Source organism: Kwoniella shandongensis, chromosome 8 (assembly GCF_008629635.2).
Source record: "Kwoniella shandongensis chromosome 8, complete sequence".
Lineage (NCBI taxonomy): Eukaryota > Fungi > Basidiomycota > Tremellomycetes > Tremellales > Cryptococcaceae > Kwoniella > Kwoniella shandongensis.
This window is the reverse complement of record NC_089294.1, coordinates 175,074-194,063: the sequence shown is the minus strand read 5'-3', so window position 1 is coordinate 194,063 and position 18,990 is coordinate 175,074. Positions and strand designations below refer to the sequence as shown.

At 50.4% G+C, this 18,990-nt stretch overlaps 6 protein-coding genes across 6 annotated transcripts; 3 read left to right on the top strand and 3 right to left on the bottom strand.

The window, feature by feature from the left end:
* Positions 1-261: 261 nt before the first annotated feature.
* CI109_104529 (uncharacterized protein) lies at positions 262-4,684 on the bottom strand (the record flags this gene model as incomplete). Its single annotated transcript, XM_032006710.1, has 10 exons — positions 262-315; positions 368-488; positions 553-739; positions 801-1,042; positions 1,103-1,208; positions 1,272-1,621; positions 1,679-1,721; positions 1,778-1,975; positions 2,030-3,999; positions 4,080-4,684. The coding sequence occupies 10 exons, from the start codon at positions 4,682-4,684 to the stop codon at positions 262-264; spliced, it is 3,876 nt and encodes a 1,291-aa protein (XP_031859073.1).
* A 540-nt stretch (positions 4,685-5,224) lies between these two features.
* CI109_104528 (uncharacterized protein) lies at positions 5,225-7,127 on the bottom strand (the record flags this gene model as incomplete). The annotated part of the gene is made up of 7 exons (XM_032006711.1): positions 5,225-5,248; positions 5,307-6,044; positions 6,118-6,203; positions 6,261-6,455; positions 6,577-6,633; positions 6,705-6,736; positions 6,805-7,127. The coding sequence occupies 7 exons, from the start codon at positions 7,125-7,127 to the stop codon at positions 5,225-5,227; spliced, it is 1,455 nt and encodes a 484-aa protein (XP_031859074.1).
* A 476-nt stretch (positions 7,128-7,603) lies between these two features.
* CI109_104527 (uncharacterized protein) lies at positions 7,604-8,058 on the top strand (the record flags this gene model as incomplete). The annotated part of the gene is made up of 2 exons (XM_065967516.1): positions 7,604-7,637; positions 7,880-8,058. The coding sequence occupies 2 exons, from the start codon at positions 7,604-7,606 to the stop codon at positions 8,056-8,058; spliced, it is 213 nt and encodes a 70-aa protein (XP_065823588.1).
* A 727-nt stretch (positions 8,059-8,785) lies between these two features.
* On the top strand, positions 8,786-9,836 carry CI109_104526 (uncharacterized protein; the record flags this gene model as incomplete). Its single annotated transcript, XM_032006712.1, has 4 exons — positions 8,786-8,818; positions 8,886-8,937; positions 9,079-9,274; positions 9,389-9,836. 4 exons carry the CDS (start codon positions 8,786-8,788, stop codon positions 9,834-9,836), a joined length of 729 nt encoding a protein of 242 aa, XP_031859075.1.
* Positions 9,837-10,006: 170 nt separating this feature from the next.
* Positions 10,007-11,299, bottom strand: CI109_104525 (uncharacterized protein; the record flags this gene model as incomplete). The annotated part of the gene is made up of 1 exon (XM_032006713.1): positions 10,007-11,299. One exon carries the CDS (start codon positions 11,297-11,299, stop codon positions 10,007-10,009), a length of 1,293 nt encoding a protein of 430 aa, XP_031859076.1.
* Positions 11,300-12,372: 1,073 nt separating this feature from the next.
* On the top strand, positions 12,373-15,449 carry CI109_104524 (uncharacterized protein; the record flags this gene model as incomplete). The annotated part of the gene is made up of 17 exons (XM_032006714.1): positions 12,373-12,523; positions 12,605-12,634; positions 12,702-12,771; positions 12,869-12,964; positions 13,042-13,102; positions 13,195-13,339; positions 13,399-13,466; positions 13,531-13,599; positions 13,652-13,700; positions 13,763-13,908; positions 13,971-14,107; positions 14,158-14,272; positions 14,332-14,577; positions 14,637-14,717; positions 14,778-14,798; positions 14,860-15,052; positions 15,106-15,449. 17 exons carry the CDS (start codon positions 12,373-12,375, stop codon positions 15,447-15,449), a joined length of 2,022 nt encoding a protein of 673 aa, XP_031859077.1.
* Positions 15,450-18,990: the final 3,541 nt, after the last annotated feature.

Below are 18,990 nucleotides of genomic sequence, written 5' to 3'. Positions count from 1 at the left end.
ACTTGACTTTGCGCGCAGCGAGACATCATGACACAGCGCAACAAGTCACCTCACGCGCCGGAGACATGATTTTCTTTATTTACGTCACCCATTACATCCCGTCCGATTTTAGCGTTATAGATGCATAGTGTAGGTCTATTTTACAACACATAGGTCATATTCACTCCTGATCAACGGCACGCATGTCCGCTCAGCGGTACATGGTGTGCAACGTTCCCCGATCTGCAAACCTCAGATCGTCTGTCCTCAAATTGATGTATCCTACAACAACTTTCCGAACACTCCTCTCGCCGTACTCTTCGCAGCCTCTTTCATCTGTGCAAAGCATCGTCAGCCCATGTCTCTTGGAGTATATCACGCCACCTACCGCTGTGTTCTTCGCCTGACTCAAGTACTGGGAAGCAGAGGCCGAGACGTTGTTCAGAGAATCACCCAAGGTATCCAAGTAGTCTCCTCGTAACGCAGCAGTATTCGTCATCTCAGAATATCTGTCCACGCAGCATGTCAGGGACAACATACACTTCAGAGGACTACAAGAAATGAAATACTCACACATCGTCACGCTCCCTTGCGTCTCTCACCGGTGCTTTCTGTTTGTGCACAGCTGTTCGTTTCGGTGCCACATTCGCTGCAGAAGGCACAACCTTTTCAGGCTCATCTGGCGGTTTACCCCAAGATATGAGAGGCTTAGGTGGAGGAGGCGGCACTTTGGGTGGTGGGGGTCTACTTGGTCCTCCAACTACATCTCTTTTCGTCAGCCACCGGTCTCATCATCCGTGTGAGACAACAGAGAAACTCACGCAGCGCATCGAGCTGGACACCTGTCAAAGGCGCTCCTCCCCAGATCCAAGCTCCCACCATCGTACTCGCCGTCAAGGGCGTAGGTTGCGGCGGTACAAACTTCTTCACCGCGCAGGGGTCTACTCGGGGTGGATATGGTTTTCTGAAATGGAAGAAGGTCCGGATGTTGATGTCCAGTGGTCCTGAATACTCGATAAAGTCGCCCGATCTATCATCGATGGAAAGTCTCCCGATGGGTCGACTAGAGGATACCTCAAATTAGCACTTTCCTAATCGTACGGAGCTAATGACGCAGACATACCCCTGCAAACCGAAGAACAGATCTAACCGTGTGATGTACTGCAGGAAAGGCACTGAATAGAACATGGCCGTTCCAGTCGTCGTGACAGCAACAAGGACCTTCTGGCCTATTCATCGCATTTCAGTATCAGCATTTGAACGCCTGTCCGTTGAAGCACACGAAAACTCACCATGTCTTGTCACGTAGAAGACATCCGACAACTCCTCTTCTTCCAGTTCCACCTTTGCCACTCTCTCCCCATTGAAGTTGACCGCACACCTAATGGACTTCCTGCTCGCCGCAATCCAGAGACAATGTGTCGGGACGTCTTTGCCTTTGCCGTGCTGATGTTCAGCAGCAGCCATGTCCCGCATCGCCGCTTGCAGAGATTCAGACGAGGCGTTGAGCTCGCTACCTGTTATAGGATCAAGAACAAAGGATGCGAGCGGGCCAGCGAGGGATTCGTTCGTGAATGTTGGCGGTTTCGTTTCAACCACCCATTCGCCAAGAACATTGATGAGCACGTAAATCTTCGTCATACTGCGGGATGAGACGATGCGTGAGCTTGATCCTACTTCGGCCACGTGCAGTACTCACCCCTTCGCGTAAGAGACGATCAATCGCGGTCGATTCGTCACATCTTCACTCGATTATCAGCTTATAACCCATCATACTCGCAGTTACGCTTGCACCTACCTGCGCCCATACCCGCCACGACCCATTTCATAGCCCCTACCACCGAGCTCTCCCCTACTACATTTTGCACATTCCCCTTTTTCTTCTTCTTCTTCATCAAAAGACCATCCTCATCGAATCCTTCTCGCAGAATGACGTCCGGTCCTCGCATATCGATGATGGCAAGAGACTTGCTAGCAAAAGCAACCGCGATGAAACCTAACACACGGGATGATAAGCTGGCTGTTCAGGATGAAAGCGATCATGACTCACCGATATCTGACACGGCACAAGATAGTGGTTCTCCTCTTTTCAGAGTAAAGATTGCGACAGGTTTGAATCCGTCCACCTTCCATTTGGCCAAATGTCCAATCTCAGTGACTTCTTCCACCCATCCATTGCCGCCACTTCCACCAGCTTCTTCCTGAGCTGGCATGACCGGGAAATAACTATCCCCTTTTTCCCCACCTTCATCATCCAGTTCCTCGATATCATCCTCCCCTCGTGCTTTCCCTTTGGCCTCCCCAAACTTGGTCACGATCACTTCGCCGCTAACCATTGTGATAACACATTCGAGCGCTTCACGTGCCAGGTGCACAGATTTGATTTTCACTTTGGTCCTGTCGGTTTGCCATAGTTGAGCAAGCGGAAGGTGTGCAACGTCGGGATGTTTAAGGTACTCCCCCAAGCTGATGGTGAGATGCGGGAGCGGACCGGGGTATTCGAATCGTAGTGGCGTGGGCAGGAGCAAAAGATGAGGCGAAGCATCCCAGAATCGGACAGTCGCATCGGCATGGAAGGTCACCAGTATTCGGTAACTTTCCAACTTTGCAACTTTGACGTCTGGTGCACCGTGCGATTGCAAGTCGGGCACTGCCATACCGCCATGGAGCGGTATTCGAGGTACATCCTCGTTACCGGCATTTTCGATCGAGAAGCTGATAAGACGCTTGAACATTGGTGTAGTCAAAGCGACCAATTCGCATCCCAACAATGTCATGCCACCACTCCAAATGGCCGAGGGCGGTCGGAGCTGTCTTCTAATTTTGGCTTGCCGTCGCGTGTTCCCTCCGTAAGACGATCCTGGAGTTGGCACGCTCAACGTGGGGGATGAAGTGGTTGGCGTCGTTGGCGCTGCAGCTGTCCATGGTAATCTCCAACCACCAGGAGATGCTCTACCTGGCGTCACCGGTGTGGGCGAGAGCACAGGTGCTGGAGTCATGGCAACAATCTTTTCACCTTCTCCCGGTTGAACAAAGTTCTTCCTACCCGGAGAAGGTGGGATGACGTTGGATCGAGGAGGTGGGAAGACCCACGCTTCGAGACCACGAGTCGCGGTCGGCTCTTTGATCGGTGGAAGGTTTGGATCGGGCGTAAGCGATACAATGATGGCGATCGGATCATGGCAGAGGTTGAAGTATGGGTTGGTACGAGGAATCAGGACAAAGTCCTCGGGTGGCGTTTTCGTGAGGTAGTTTGAGCTTCCCGTAGGTGCGAGCGAATCACGATAAGCATACCTCTCCTGCAGGGGCATACTCTCCGAGGGCGACTGCGGTGTAGTCCCTCGTCGTCCCATCACTGGGGGCTTGTACGCTGGGAACTGCAGGATACTGATTCCGGGCTTTTCGCCAGGACTTTGTCCTCCCAGTACCAGCAGGAGTGTCTCTCCACGCTCCGCGTAGTCCACCGTGGCATTTGATAGTGGTTCTCCAGCTGCTTCGGTACCCTGTGCCGCCATTATGGCCTTCAAAGCGAGTTGATCGGGAAAGCTGGCCCAGGCGAGCTTGTAGACCGGTTCTCGATTTGCCGCCACAGCAGACGTCACGATATTCCCATCTTGATCCTTTTCGATCTTCCTAATCTGGTTCAGAAGCGCTCCTGCGTCAAACAGCGATTCCGCATCGGTGACGTTGACATCTTCGTGGGTGATAGTTCGTACCATGAGAGGTTTGTCGGGTTCAGAGTACGCCCAGAAGGTCATACATCCGTCGGCGTGTCCGACAACGAAGACAAGACCGTCAGGTCGCCACGCGATGGATGTGACGGAGGGAGTACGTTCGGTCCAGAGTGATCCGTCAGCATCTTGATACGATCCACCGCCTGGTGCGCCCGGAGGAAGAGTCATCTCGAATGTCTTGGCTACCTCGTTCTTCTGTATATCCCACGCGACGACTCCACCTTCATATCCGATCAGGAGAATGTTGAGGTCGCGAGGATTAATCGCGATGCAGGTGGCCATGGGGCTAAGGGGGGCGGGGAATATCAGCACACCGGTCTTGAAAGCCTGGCCATTGAGTGTTGATGGTAAGTGCAAGGTACTCACCCGCCTAGGGTCTTTCTTCTCCCCGGTATACCACTTCTGATCATCCTATTCTCATAATCCTGCCAACAATTCCCAACCTTCCAACTGCCCAACCCTCTTCTGCTCAGATCCCAAGTTAAAGTTGTCCCATCTTTGATCGTGAAGAACAGATGAGTATGACTTGGCAGAGGTTGATCTACGCTCGTCACTGTTCCCCAGAGTGTGTACGAAATTTCTTTTGTTGGTAAAGGGGGATGATTGAGGGGATTCGGATTATCCGTCATTTGTTGTAAAGAGTATGTATGGAGGGTATTTCCCGCATCGATGATGATCAAACGATGATGACCAGGATGGAAGAAGAGGAATTTCACAGCCTGAGCAGGTCCAGAAGATGATATTGTCGATACAGGCAAGGTGAATTGGAAAGGCGGAGCACCATATACGTGAACTAAGCCAGATGAAGTTCCCACCGCGAAAAGAGAGAGGATAGGATCAACGGCGAGTGCGGTGATCTCACCGGTGAGACCGAGTGAACGGAGGTGTCCATATCGATAGAATGAGTTTTCACGAAGGTTCTTCGTATAGTCCGTTTCGGGAGCGAGACTGGGTGCCTTGGATTTGAACATGGTGACGGGGTCGAATGGGTTTAAAAAGCGGAGGTGACTCCCTGGTCTACAAAACCAGCATGAGCTTCAGTCGTCTAGCGACACAGGTGGAGCACAGAAGTGCGTAGGATGGTTCGATCAAGGCAGTAGTGTGGACCAGATTCGTTGGGATGTGTGCTTTATAGTAGTTCGATCAAGATTGAGGAGGGTGGTTGTGCGAACGAGTGGGTGGACATGAACAATAACAAATCCGACGCGTTTCCCCTTCTCGTCCATTTTGACTCTCTCTCTCTCTTCCCCGCGTTTCTTAGCACTGGCAGTGTGCCTGATACCGGATCGGGTTACATACCACCACGCACAACCATATGCATGAGAAATAGTTTTACAGGCAACTCGGACAATGTCAGTACTCTACTACATACTACACAATACACAATAAGCGTACATATGTACAAGTCTGACTCAAGCTATGGGCATCTCCCGTGTATTGTGGAGTACAACTGTCCGTTTTTGCGTGGTGACTGTCGGTTCATCCTCCCTTATCTGTGTTTCGACGGACAATCAATGCCTCGTCAATCTCGATCGCTATGTTCGACATCATCAATAAATATCCCTAGGATCGATGTGATTCGATCAAACTCACCTTCCTCTTTTGAGCGTGATCACCGCCGCGTGCAGCCGACCTCTTACGAATTCCTTGCTTTTTCGAAGAGCATGACGAAGGAGTGGTTGGGACCGGTGCAGCTGGACCAGGGGCGGTAGTCGCGGCCACAGCCAAGACGTCTGCGCTCGGAGCAGTAGTACCGACCACATTGTCGGAGGCAGGTGAGGATGTGCCGGCTGGTTCGTAAGGGGAAGGCCCGGTAGTAGAAGCGAGTACAACAGGGGTGGGGACAGTGATCGTAGGCACTCCAGCAGCTGGAGGAGCAGTATCAAGGGTCACTGACCCTGGAGCAGAATGAGAGGGAATTCCGATCGCGCCGTGCTGTGTAGTCGCAGCCGCTGGACTTGTCGATGTGGCAAGAGCTAGACCACTCGAATAGGTCGAAGAAGATGAAGACGCTGCTCCCGCTGGTACGGGTGTCGAGCTCACTGTTCCTGCACTAATCTCGGCAGCCGCTGCTCCATCCACGTTCGGCGCTACCGTAGCAACCACATCCAACGTCCCAATGGATGCAGTCTTAGTAGGACTCGGACCAACAGTGAACATACTTGTGAAATTGGTCGCGAGGTTGGCACAGGTCGCTGTGGCCGAGACGTACTTGTTCGAAGGGATCTTGGGTCCGACGTAGTCTGATCCAGAGGGACAGAATTCGACCGTGTAATCTGGATTGCTGGCACAGGTCCAAAGGGCTGTATGAGATTTTTCGTCGTATGCGTACTGAAAGAACACATTTGATCCGGTCAGCACCTTTCCTTGTCCTCGTGGAACTCGATAAGTCCGTGTCACTCACAGCGTATGTGTTAGGACAGCTCTTCTTGAACAGATCGTAATAGTCCACTCCACATGATTGACACAAGTTCGGATCGGCATATGCACCTGTACAGTTCTCCTAAGTCAGATCTCCTGGACTGTTGACGGGGAATGACGACCCACCTGTGCAACAAGCTCGATTGCCCCACGCCTCTTGACCAAAGCCAGCATTACAAGGCTGCAAGCAACCCAGATTCTTTCCACTCTTATCAAGACCGGTTCGAAGGAGAGGTGGACAGTCCATGTTGATGTTATGATCACATTTGGGCGAAGTACAACTCTTATCAGAAACTTCGATGTTGAGCGGGATGTTGAAGCCTAAGAGGGGGTGGAGGAAAGATATCGTCGAGGAGGGGAAGAGGGAAGGTAGGGGAGGGGAGAGAAGGCAGGCTTATACTGTTAGTGCACTCTTCGACAAAAAAGAAGGGGAGGGTCTCACCGTCGACGAGGGAGATATCGTAGTTGTCGATACTGGTCGAGTTGAGCGTGAACTCGGCTGCGAGATGAAGCACGATGTCAGTGTACGTTTCTCAGGAGCCACTTCGACAATATAGAGCGTGGACTCACCGAGAGTGGCAGGGACCTGATCAGTCGTGGTACTGAGAAACACTTTCGGTCAGCCTACTAACGTCCAGTACCCCACTGAACCACACGTTGTCCCACTTACCAAGTGATATCACCTCCTAATCCCACACCACCGCCACCAGACCCACAATTCCCCGTCAAACACTGGAACGTCCCATCTTGGACCACACAACCCGTTCGAGCCCATATCCTCCCCGCAGTCCAATTCTCGTCAACTTGAAAAACGGTCTTTTGACCCGATACAAGTTCCCACCCTGTAGGTTGGGAAGGTTGGATACTGCTGGGGGCTGTGAAGAGTCCTGGCCAGATGGTTGAGGCACAAGAGTTGATGACGGTGATTTGACGGGCGGAAGTCGCCGTTATAAGAGAGAGAAGCAATGGTAAGGTATGAGAGGGAGCGAACATCGTGAGGTTTCTCGTCAATATCCAGATGTGATTCAGAGTATCAGAGAGGTCGTTCTTAGTGGAGTGTTGAAAATCTGAGAGTGTTGCAAAGAGCGTGAGTAAGTGAGATCAAAGATGCTAGATTATACCAGATAATCTAAGCTATGTACGGTACGATCGACTAGGCGAACTCAGTTCTGATTGCTGAAAGGTGTTGATGAGCTTGTGAAAAAAGACCGTCAGATAGTAATGAGCGTTATATAGTTCAGTCAGTACGTATAGATGACAGATTGGTCGTATGGGTCGTATGGGTCGGGGAGCTGGTTGATATGGTAACGAGGGGGAGTGAGTGATTGACCACAATGGTAGACGAGCAACTACCATTCAGCTAATATATCAACAAAGACCATAGTGGGAAAGGAGGCAAGATTTGATACGCGTAGTAGGTCAACGATACCAAAATAACAAATCGAATAATCAAAGGAACAGAGTGATACATGTGGAACAAAAGAACAACAGGGGCAAGTAGCGGTACGTGCGTTGTAGTGGCTTTATATGCTATCTTGGCTGTACGGATGCATGAATGGCGATCAAGCCGAGATTGAAGGCGATGAGAAGGTCAGGGGTAAAAGAAGGAGAGATAATCGACTTGTTCGGGGTTCCCATTTCGGACTTTGAGATATTCACATCGCTCAGCTCTGGTTGGGAAAGAATACTGACGACTTCCTCAATGACATTACGGATTCCAGGCTTTCTCATGTCGCTTTGATTAGGCTTGGAATTGATCTTCCCCTTCTTCTGCTCAATGATGAAGATAAGAGGGATCGTCATCGTCGTGGAGGGGACGAATCAATCCATCTCCATTATTCAGCAGGTCTTCGAGGAGACGCAATCAATTGGACGATTATGCCAGTCCAACCGGGAGATTTCCGTAGTGGAGCGTCTGTTGTAGTATGCGATGTGCTTTGAGGGCAAGTCATCTGCCATTGGGACGCTTACGCTTTGTGTCTGCTCATCATCTGACAGATACCAACCGTTCAGCGTTTCACTTCCTCTGCTGATGTCTATGCAATCTCTCATCCCGTCTCGGTCATGACCGAAGTCCTTTTGTTCTCTGCTAGCGCTATGCCCTCTCATTACTTCCGTCGGATTACGCCTACTTATCGCGCGTCGATTTTTACCTCCGGTTTTATAGGATTCACAGTCATTAGTCATCATGACCGTCCCCAACCAAGATGTGACCACCTCTACACAGGTTTTATGCATACTACAGTGGACTAGTAGCACCTGTCAGAGGGGGTATGTGTGTGTGACCCGATCAGTCTGACCGCTCTGCCCGACGTCGACGCCGTTGAAGGTCTGTGCGATGATCTTGGCACGATGAGATAGAGAGATGTTTTGTAAGACCTTCGGGCATTTGGCCCTGTTCTTTACGAGTAATGTTTATGATCTATCAGCTTACATAACTCGCTTCGCTATTTTTACATCATCATCATCGTCGTCTCTCACAATAACCGAACATCAATCTACCTGTCCTGTATAACGATAAACATTACTGACTTGTATCTGTAGATCCAATCTACTTTACTTTGCCACCTCAACATCACAACGGATCGCTCAACCACCTAAAACACCCTTCTAGCATCAAATAGTTGATGCTTCCTTCTTTACTGCGCAGGATGTCATTGAAAACAGTCCAGATCGACGTCACAGTGAGTGGATGGTGAACCGTGCAGCCTTTCTGTCCGGAGCTCGAAACACTGACGAGACCGAGCTTAGTCGGACGTTATTTGCCCTTTCTGCCCGCTGGGTGTGAAACAGCTCACAACGGGTGAGTAGTCCATTCCTGGTAGCCACACTACATCCATGCTTCGTTAGCCACCATACCGTCCTTTATACGCTCGTATGGTTTCTGGTCAATCGTCATGTTTGCATCATCCGCAACAGCAGTAGCTGATCAATTTTCCTTCAGCTATTGACAAATACAAGTCTACTCACCCCTCCGCCCCCGAATTCAACATCCGATTCCTCCCTTACCAACTTGATCCGACGCTCGATGAGAAACCGATACAACGAAAAGATCATCTCGCTCGTAAATTCGGTGCGGAAAGAGTCGAACCGATGGAGAAGGCTATGATTGAGAGGTTCAAGACGATCGGATGGACAACGTGAGTAGTCGTTTTCCCCAACACATCATGAAGGAGCGAAGGACACCGATATTTCACTGCCAACCACTGCTCTTTCTGCTTTCTGCTATCTGCTGACATGTATGCCTACCGTAGCGACTTCTCCGGGCCCATGTCCAGCTCTCATCTTGCTCACCGACTTCTCTCGTGGGCAAGCCGTCGAGTCCCTCAAAATCAATTCGCACTTTCCATGGACCTGTTCGAAGGATTCCACAGCAACAAACACCACACTTCCGACAAACAATGGCTCGCTTCATTGGGTGTCAAACACAAGATGTTTGCGAACGAACAACAGGCGCTTGATTGGCTGCACAGTGACGAGTGCGATCTCGAAGTGAGGAATGCGTATAAGAGTGCGCAACAGGCGGGAATTACTGGTGTGCCATTCTTCGTCTTCCAAGACAAGTATGCAGCGTCAGGTGCGGCGGGAACGGAAGAGTTTGTCAGTCTGCTGGAAGAGATTATACGTCGTGAGACTGCTGCTGCCGCCAAAGTAGCCGAGAGCCAGCCCGAGTCGGTGACTGTGGAAGGCGCGGTGTGTTAAGAAGGCCAGAAGTGTAGGCGAGTTGTCTTTAGGGTTTCAGGTAATACATACATGAGAAGATCTGGTTGGTATATCTATGATGTATATATGATTACATAGCGCCGCGCGGCGCTCTCTTTGCTGCTAGCCTTTGACCCTCTAGACGAAACCAACCCGCATTCATCGCCCTTCTACTCCACCCTCTTGTATAGTCTATACCAATACCTCGTGTTCTCCAACTTACACGGCCATCCTGCACCGACACCATCTTCGAACCTAAACCATCTACTATCCTCCCCTCTGACCTTCTCCCACCCTTTCTGTTTCCCATTCAACATGGCATCCACAATCATCCAAACGGGCCATTTCCTCCCCTCGGCACCTAAAGTGAATTCAGAGATATCTGAGGCTGAGTCCGCCACAAGGAACAATGTACCAGGGGGAGAATTTTGGGTGAGGGATTTGAAGAGTGATAATGTTCGAGGTCGGGATTGGGACAAGAGTTCGGTGAGTGTGAAAAGGAGGGTGATGAGTTTAGGCGGTTTGGCAGTAAGGATCCGATCGATATCAACAGGGCCGGCGGCGCTAGCATCGGGTGTAGATTGCGAGTCTGAGACTTCTTGTACTGGCGCCATGAGATCCCCTTTGATATATTCGACGTCTAGCACATCGCTCTCGATTTTCCAATCGACCTTGATTGCATCTTCGATCTTTCGTAACACGCCGTGCCAGTTACCAATATCGATACCTGTCCAAGACCATTTGGGATGGGAGTGCGGTCGTTTGATGAGCGTGGATCGGATCAGTGCTGAGATGGCGAGGAACTCGGAACCTGCTCCACCTCCTAGCGAAAGGATGTGGTGGGTCGGTTGGTCGGAAGATTCACCCGTTGACTCTGCTGAGCTTGGATCGGCAGCAGGAGATTGTGGGGTAGTCTCAGACTTCTGAACGACCTCGGTATCGTCTTCATTATTGTCTTCGTCTTCCTCCTGCTCCTCCTCATCGTCGTCTTCGTCTTCGCTATCATCCCCCTTGTTCAGCTTCAAACCTTCCAGTTGCCTTTCCAGACCCGCCGACTCATCACCGAACACCTCGCCCACCAATCCTGCCATAAGTTCTCTGAAGCAAACAGCACGACTAGGTACCCATCTCCCTGCATAGCTCTCCAGTATCTCTTCCGACCCACAGAATACTTCCAACCATCTCTTATCTCTCAATAAACCCTTTATCCGCTGAACGTTGATTAAAAAGTTGTCATCTGACAGCGTTGAATGCAAAGATCGATGAAGGAGCGCGAGGAGTTCCGAGTCTGGCGGGTTGAACGGTTCGGTATGAGGTGGGAGGGGTAAGGATGTGGGCGAGTGGGGAGGGGTGATGGGTGTTTCGGGGATAGCAGCTGGGGGGTGGTGCAATTTACGAGTGTGCGTTTGTTTGCCCTTCTTGGATCTCTTGGAAGGACCGCCGGAGCGGGATCGGAATGTCATGGCGGGGTGATGGTGATGACGTTGTTTTGTCGTGCGTGTGGGTGGTAAGCAATACTACTTCTGCGCACACAAGTTGCTTTTACATCACTCAGCTATGTACCAGCACTCACAACTTCCAACTTTTGTACGATTCATAGCTTTGCACGTGATTGCCAAAACAAACGAGAATCTTATCCATCACACCACATAACAAGGATTTACGTAACTCATTCCACCGAAATTCTTCCAAAGCAGCAGACAGCACCGGCCCACCAGCACCAGCACTCACTCCCCCCGTACTTATATCTCAATCTCTCTTCCAACTCTTATGTTTCCCCTTTCTTCATCAAAAAGTAATGGTTCTTCTTCTGCCGCACTCTATCGTTAGTCTGATCTGGGCTTTTCAGCCATTATATTTCATACCCCAACGCGACTAGGGCGCTCAAGAGGATTCACTAGACGGACGGATTAATGTCTCGAAACTATTAGGAAACCCATATCTCGTTGGCGAGCAAAAAAACTCGTTGTGGGAATTGGGTGCTGAATGTCTCGATATATCTTTTTATACTGTGCTTGCTGCTTGTCATCAGAATGTAGTGTTGTTGCCTTCACGTTGCCTTGCTTGGTCTGCGCAATTACTTGGTGATCAGCATGTCTAGGTTGGGAGGAGAATGGAGTCCGAGGTCAAAGGAGTCTGTTGCGACACGGTGCTGGCTTGCTTGTCCTCTCACGATATGCGGTGCACATGCTTCTTTCGTTGTTTGTGGTAGCGCATCCGCGATCAATGGCTCCCGTGACCGGATTGACTCGTAGTGAGAGACGACTGAATAGTGGACAGTTTGGGGCCATAGTACCTACGCAGGGTCGACCAAATCCGACCATAGCGATTACCACGTTGCTCACGGTTCCGGACACGTCCACCCGTCCGCCCGTCCACTCGCGTCTCCACCTTCGCACAATTCAGTGATACGCAGCGTCCTCCATCCTCTATCTATCATTACTATTCTTACGCGCATAAAGCGTCGCTTTCACTTGCAGCCTCGCTACTGAGGTGCTTGCATCGTGCCGCAAATCCGGGAATAGGTCGATCAAGCATGTCCAGCAATAAGCAGTATGACGCACGAGCCAGGATCGGGTCGTTCCCCTCCTCGTCCGAGTTCGTCCCTCGCTCTCCTTTACAGTATACAACGAGCAACGTGACGGCCGAGTCATCGACATCCCCACATCGACGAAGATGGACTAGTGGTACGTTTCTCCTCCCACTCGCACTTTCCCGATGGTCAGGTCACAAACAGGACGGTGACTAACTCTCTTCGTCATTCGTAGATGTTCGTTCTCATGCAAAAAGAGCTGCATGTGAGCTACCCACACCATCGCATTGCATTGGCCGAATGCATTTGGAGCTGACAATCGTACCTTTCAGCCCTGCCCTCTGCAGCGGACCTCTTCGTCCCATCCTTGCCCGGTGTAGAGAACCTAGCTTCCCATCCAACGTGAGTTCCACCTATTCAATCTGCCTGTTCATTGCTGGATGTCTTCCTCCGGTCATGTCGCTACTCTCGATTGCTGACTGCCGTATCCTACTCCCAGGCACCCTCTCAATGTATACGCTGGAATGCTACCTTCCTATCCTGGAGAAGGGAAAGGCGGCGGAGACGGCAATACGGGCAAGGACGCACAACTATTGTATGTTCAGCTCAAGCTCACCTCTCAGCGCGGCCAGTCGATTCGTAATGTGCTAGAGCTAACAGACCTTTGTACAGCTTTATGATGGTGAAAGCGCGTCGTGCAGCTGGCAAACAACGTGTCATATTCTGGTTCAACGTGAGTATTATCTCCTCTTTCTTCCTGTTCACTTTGCGCCCACCTTTCTCGTTATCGACTAGCAACTGAAATGTCTCGACTTGCGTTTCTAGGGCGGACCCGGATGTTCGAGTTTCGACGGATCTCTCATGGAAGTAGGACCGTTCCGTACTGTCCCAGCAACGGAGACAGCATCGGGCAAGGTCGAGGTAAAATTGGTCGAAGGAGGCTGGGAAGAGTTTGCAACGATTGTATTCAGTGAGTTCCCGTGTCCTACCCGAAGCGAGACCACGCAGCTTACAGTGGGATCGATGTAGTCGATCAACCTCCTGGAACGGGGTTGTCATTCGTACCTACAAACGGTTATCTGCACGAGCTGGATGAGGTAGGTCTGCGAGAATACGCTTTCGGACTTGGAGACGCTCAGAGCTGATCAATCGAGATCACAGGGCTCTGCGCATTTCATCGAGTTTCTGAAGAACTTCTACACCGTCTTCCCGGAAATGCAGGGCGTCGATGTGAGTTGCTTGCTCAGCGACATCATCAGAACCGGACTGACCGTTCGTGTAGACGTATCTCGCTGGAGAATCCTTTGCTGGACAATACATCCCATATTTTGGTGAGCTATCTATGGTCATGCTAGTCTCGCTCGGTTGCGGTCGCTCACGCATAGCCTCACAGCGGACGCTCTGGTCAAATCTACCGAGTTCCCAGACTATCCCTTGAAAGGTATCGCCATCGGTAATGGGTGGATAGATCCCATACAACAATACCCTGGTTATGTCGACTTTGCCTACGAGAAGGGATTGATCAAGGAAGGAACACCAGTGAGCTGAATTGAGCTGGTTCTTGCACGTGCGACGACAGCTGATATGCTTGACATTTTCAGGAGGCACAAGAGATGGAAGCGGCACTTGCGGTCTGTCAGAAATCTATCGAAAAGTATCTCGATCCTTCGAAAACGCCGATCAATATCGAGCATTGTAGACAAGTGATGGATTCGGTCTACGCCCCATTCACACAAGAGTGAGTGTTTTTCCTCGTAGCATCAATTATCGGCTGACAATGCTCTGTAGGTTGAACGGGAAGAAGGTGTGTATGAACGTGTACGACGTGCGGTTGGTAGACGACTGGCCTGCATGCGGTATGAATTGGCCACCAGATCTTTCGGATGTCTACTCCTTCCTCCGAGTACGTGGTTCCATCTGTAGGATAGTTTCTGGAAGCTGATCTTGACGAAACTTGCACAGCGAGATGATGTCGTTGCCGCTCTACACGCTACGGCGAAAGAGACGGCCTGGGTCGAATGCGATAACAAAGTATCGAGCGAATTACATCTCAAACATTCACCTGCGTCTGTTGGACTCATTCCGGGTATCTTGGAAGCTGGGGTTCCCGTCTTGATGTTTGCAGGAGCGGAGGATCTGATTTGCAACTACAAGGGTATCGAGAGGATAATAGAACATCTCTCATGGGGAGGCGAGACTGGTTTAGGGGTAAGTGAGAACGCTCAGGAGTCAGGTTGCTATAGATGCTGATGGTGAACTTGAAGCAGAACGCGACAATGAACGAGTGGTATCTGAATGACACACAAGTGGGAACATGGCAAAGTTCAAGAGGGATGTCATATGCCAAGGTCAGCACTTTGATGCTCTTGACACTGAGTACCTTGACTGACAGATTTGTTCCTTCGCAGATCTACGCCTCATCACATATGGTGAGTTGTGTCATGTACCAATACTCTCGAGCTCTGTGCTGATAGGTATTGCGTTGCCTAGGTCGGATTCGATGTCCCACACGTGACAAACGATATGATCATTCGTTTCATGGATGTCGATATCTCGCTGCTTCCCGGTATGACAGCACTTTCGTCTTCTCGGGTGGGTGAGTCGGATCGAATTGCATTGACCATCGGGTCAACTGCTCTGGCTGGTGTACCTCTGTTCAAGGGCGGCTCGACAGACTGGGAAGGTGAGTCTAACCCAATATCCTTGCGATCTGTACTGATCTGGACCATTTTTCAGCATGGTACAATGCCGGATCCGCCTTCTTGATCCTTATGATCCTGATCTCCATCGTCGCTTTATACTTCTACTTCCGTCGACGTGGCCACATTCGTCGAACGCGAGGTGGTGCTCTCGGCTTACCTCGAGAAGATGGCGATGCGTCCGAACGTATCCCGCTCGGATCGCAACAAGTAGAATTGGACGATATTGAACGCGCAGAGAGGTACGGAGACGGCGATGCAGGGTTCGGACCTAGAAAGGGGAAGGGAAAGGGAAAAGCAGGGTCAGACGATGGGTTTGAGAATGATGGGCGAGAGGTCGTCTTTTCTTTGGGGGACGAGGATGAGGATGAGAGACGGTAAACAAGATAGACAGTTACTTAGTTGTGCATCATTAGGAATATACAGTACATTGACGGATAGAATACATGAAATGCCTTGTGTTGTTGTGATGTGTAATGCTGTATCAGTAGATGAGACCACACCACGTCTGTTCTCAAGCGATTGCCAGTTGAGAGAGTGGCTATTGGGACGTTTCCTGGTCATCATATTGTTACTGCTCCACGTTCAGTACAGTCTATACACACACCAGACCAAATGTGTACATAGTCCGTCTCTGATTCCCAATCCAATATTATTCTTTGCAAACTCCCCAACTCCCATTGTTGATCGCACTGTCGACATCTGACTACCTGACTACCTACCCAAAGCTATTTCGTCTCGCTTCTGTCCTTGTGCCCCTCCGAGACATGAATGAATACCAATCCGGAACCTTCGTGTGTGTCACATTGCTCTTCGCATCCGTCGTTGACGATTGTAATGAAGTTTCGATGTCGCTCTGTTCTCCGAGTGATAGTTTTTCAATTGCCGAAGTACACGCGGAAATATCAATGTCAGCTGAAGAGTTTTGCTGATTCACATCAACGCGATAAGCGGAACACGCGGAATCGGGACACATAGTCTTCTCCCGTGTCTCTCCGAGCGATTTGTTCTCCTCCTCCGCAGAGAAACAGCTCCAACCACAAGTCTTGCATACGACCTCACGGACACATATGGGGAATGCCTTTCCACCTTCGGCGAATTTCACTTGGAATCCCCACTCTCGCTCTTTTTCCTCATTCCTTCTCTTCTTTTTATCTAGCTGGCTTCGCTGCTCTTGGTCCGATGAGGATGACATGTTGAAGTAATCAAATACGGAGGTTGAAGGGGACTTGGTGAGTAGGTGGCGGTTTTGGGGAAATGATTACAGTACGGTGGTGATTGGGTGGTGGGTGGGATGAAGAGAACCAAGTTGGGGTTTTCGTAGGTCTTTTGTAGACTGAGGAATCAGGTAGGAGGAGTTTGAAATGGTGAGACGTCCCCTTTGAGAGTAAAAATGAGACAAAAGGATGAATGGTATGTTGTAATGTGATCTGACTCAGTCCTCCCTTCAAGGTCAAGGGATCAACACTGATCAGCTTTGTCAAACAAGCTTTCGGTGGCCCTTTTACAACAGCTTTGAGCAGTCTTTTGCTCTGTTTTTGCGCTGAACTCTTCCAAAGTTTGTGAAGACGCCTGGTATTGATGATTAATGATGTCCCTCAGAAAGCAAATCATCCAATAATGATCGTTTCTACCCTCATTAGAGGACGAAGTCCTCGGTTTCTTGGGCGCAAGTTACTGTCACTCCAATGTGGTCTGTCACTCTTGTATTTACTATCATTGTAGCATACCCATCGCACAGTGCACACTGTTCTCAAATAACGTTGGGAGCCAGGTATGACAGACGAAATTCATGAATACTCTACCAATATAAACATCTGGCTACTATACTTCCACATTCACTAACTGATTGATTCTCTACCCAAAGCACATACAGGAACTGCATTGGCCCTACGCATATCTGTATAACACATCCCCTCCTCGTTCCTGCTACCATTCTGTTCCATCTTGAAATGAGAGTGTCTCCGGATGAGCCTCAGATCACCAACGAGAGCGCCGGTTGTCGTCGGTTCTGTCCCTGTGTATGACCCGGGACAAAAAGCTGCTCCCAGACTGCGACTGGGTGGTTGACTGTTGCTGAGCGCTGGGTCGAGCAACTGATGCGTACGGCTGCCAGTACCACTGACCATTTGCGTCTTGAACGTAGCCACCCTGGGGCTGGGGTGCATATGGAGGAGGGAAGGAGCCGCCAGCAGGTGGACCCTGGGAGTAAGTGGTGCTACCTGGTGCATTTTGTGGTGGTTCATGTTGGGGCGCGTAATAGCCGTATGGGCTTCGATCGTACACGTTGGCAGGTCTTTGGATGTATGGGGCTTGAGGGGCGTAAACACCGGTTGGTGCATATCCAGATTGTCGTGGCTGGCCAGGAAGTGTCTCACTTGTGTATGATTGGCCGCCGTAACCTTGGCCAGGGGGATATGTCCCACCGCTGACATAAGCCCCTGCATTCATGGTGTAATTTGCGCCGGCAGTCCCCACACCATGGAGACGTGTAGTGCGTCTCACATTTCTTGCATGGCTGCGCGATTCGCACGTGCCCATGAATCCCAAAGCTCCATCGGGTACGGACGCTTCCACTCGACTGGGGTCCTTTGGCTCGAAATCATAGCCCGGGTATTTACTGGCAGCATCCTTGGATGCCTGTTCGTCATGGGCGTACACTACATCGGCCTCTCCACCACGTGAGCGTCTGCCTACATAAGTTGCTGGATCGGTGATGGTCACTGGTTTCTCACACCAGACACATGTAGGTGTGGAATTTGTCGCCTGCCTGGTGTCTTGACGGCCCATGTTGTAAAGGGGGAGGCCTGCCCCACTGAACCATCCTTCCATTCCACCTGTCTCCAAGGGAGCAACTGTGTTGACTGGTGTTGCATCCGGTTTCTCGTGCTGAATTTCACGATATTTCTCACAGTTCTCCCCCTGACAAACATATCCATCGCGAACCTGACCGTCCTTGTCCTGCACTGTCCCGTAGAAGATCTGTGCTCGACATCCTTCACACTGCATGGAATCACGACTGTCTGTGTACCACATGCTGTCTCAACGTAACTTGTGATTCCCTTTGATATATTAGTGGATATGACGAACTAATGGCAAGACTCAATAATCTGAGGTCGATGGAATATGTTGCTTGTGTGAAGTTGTTGATGATTGTGTGGTGAACTCAACTGTCAAATAGGCCATTCACAGGTGAGAGCTTTATACCTTGAGTCCCCACTGTCAACTGGCCGAGCTAGAACCTGTGCAAAGGAGATCAGTGACCTCATATGGTGTCATTGATCAGGGGACACTGCTTTTCCCTTGACCACAAAGGGTATGGGTCTTCCTAACCTGGTGTTTCACCCTTCCTGAAGTCACAGCAAATCACATACATTCCCCCATGACACCCAAGGTTGTCTGCCTTCTCAAGTATTTGTTTCACCTGTCACGATGATCGACAGAGGCTTCAGTCAATGAGGCCCTATCACACCACGGAGACAAGGTTGAGTGATATTCGCCAAGGGCGTCAACTATAATGACGAGATGGACGAGATACTCAGCGAGAATGACGAAAACGACGAGAATCCGAAGAGAACAACCTCAGGATGAGCGTTGTGGCCTTGGACTGACTGAAGGCTAAGTGATATCGTCAAGAGCGATAGCGAAGGTACGGTGTATGACTTTCAATCGGGAAATCACTAAGGAAAGGGGTACAAAGATGAGAATAGCCATTCTCCTATATATCCATCCATCCATCCATCCGTCCGTCCATCTACGTTGAGCGACATTCTACAACTCGGCGAGTTCGTCAAATTAGACCGAATAATAGATGGGTTCGTTGAATGAAGTTCTACGAGTTCGACGAGAATAGCGAGTAGAGCGACGAGTGCGTCGGGATCTTGTAGGTCACGTGATGTATGTGTCAGAGGCGGGTCCATTG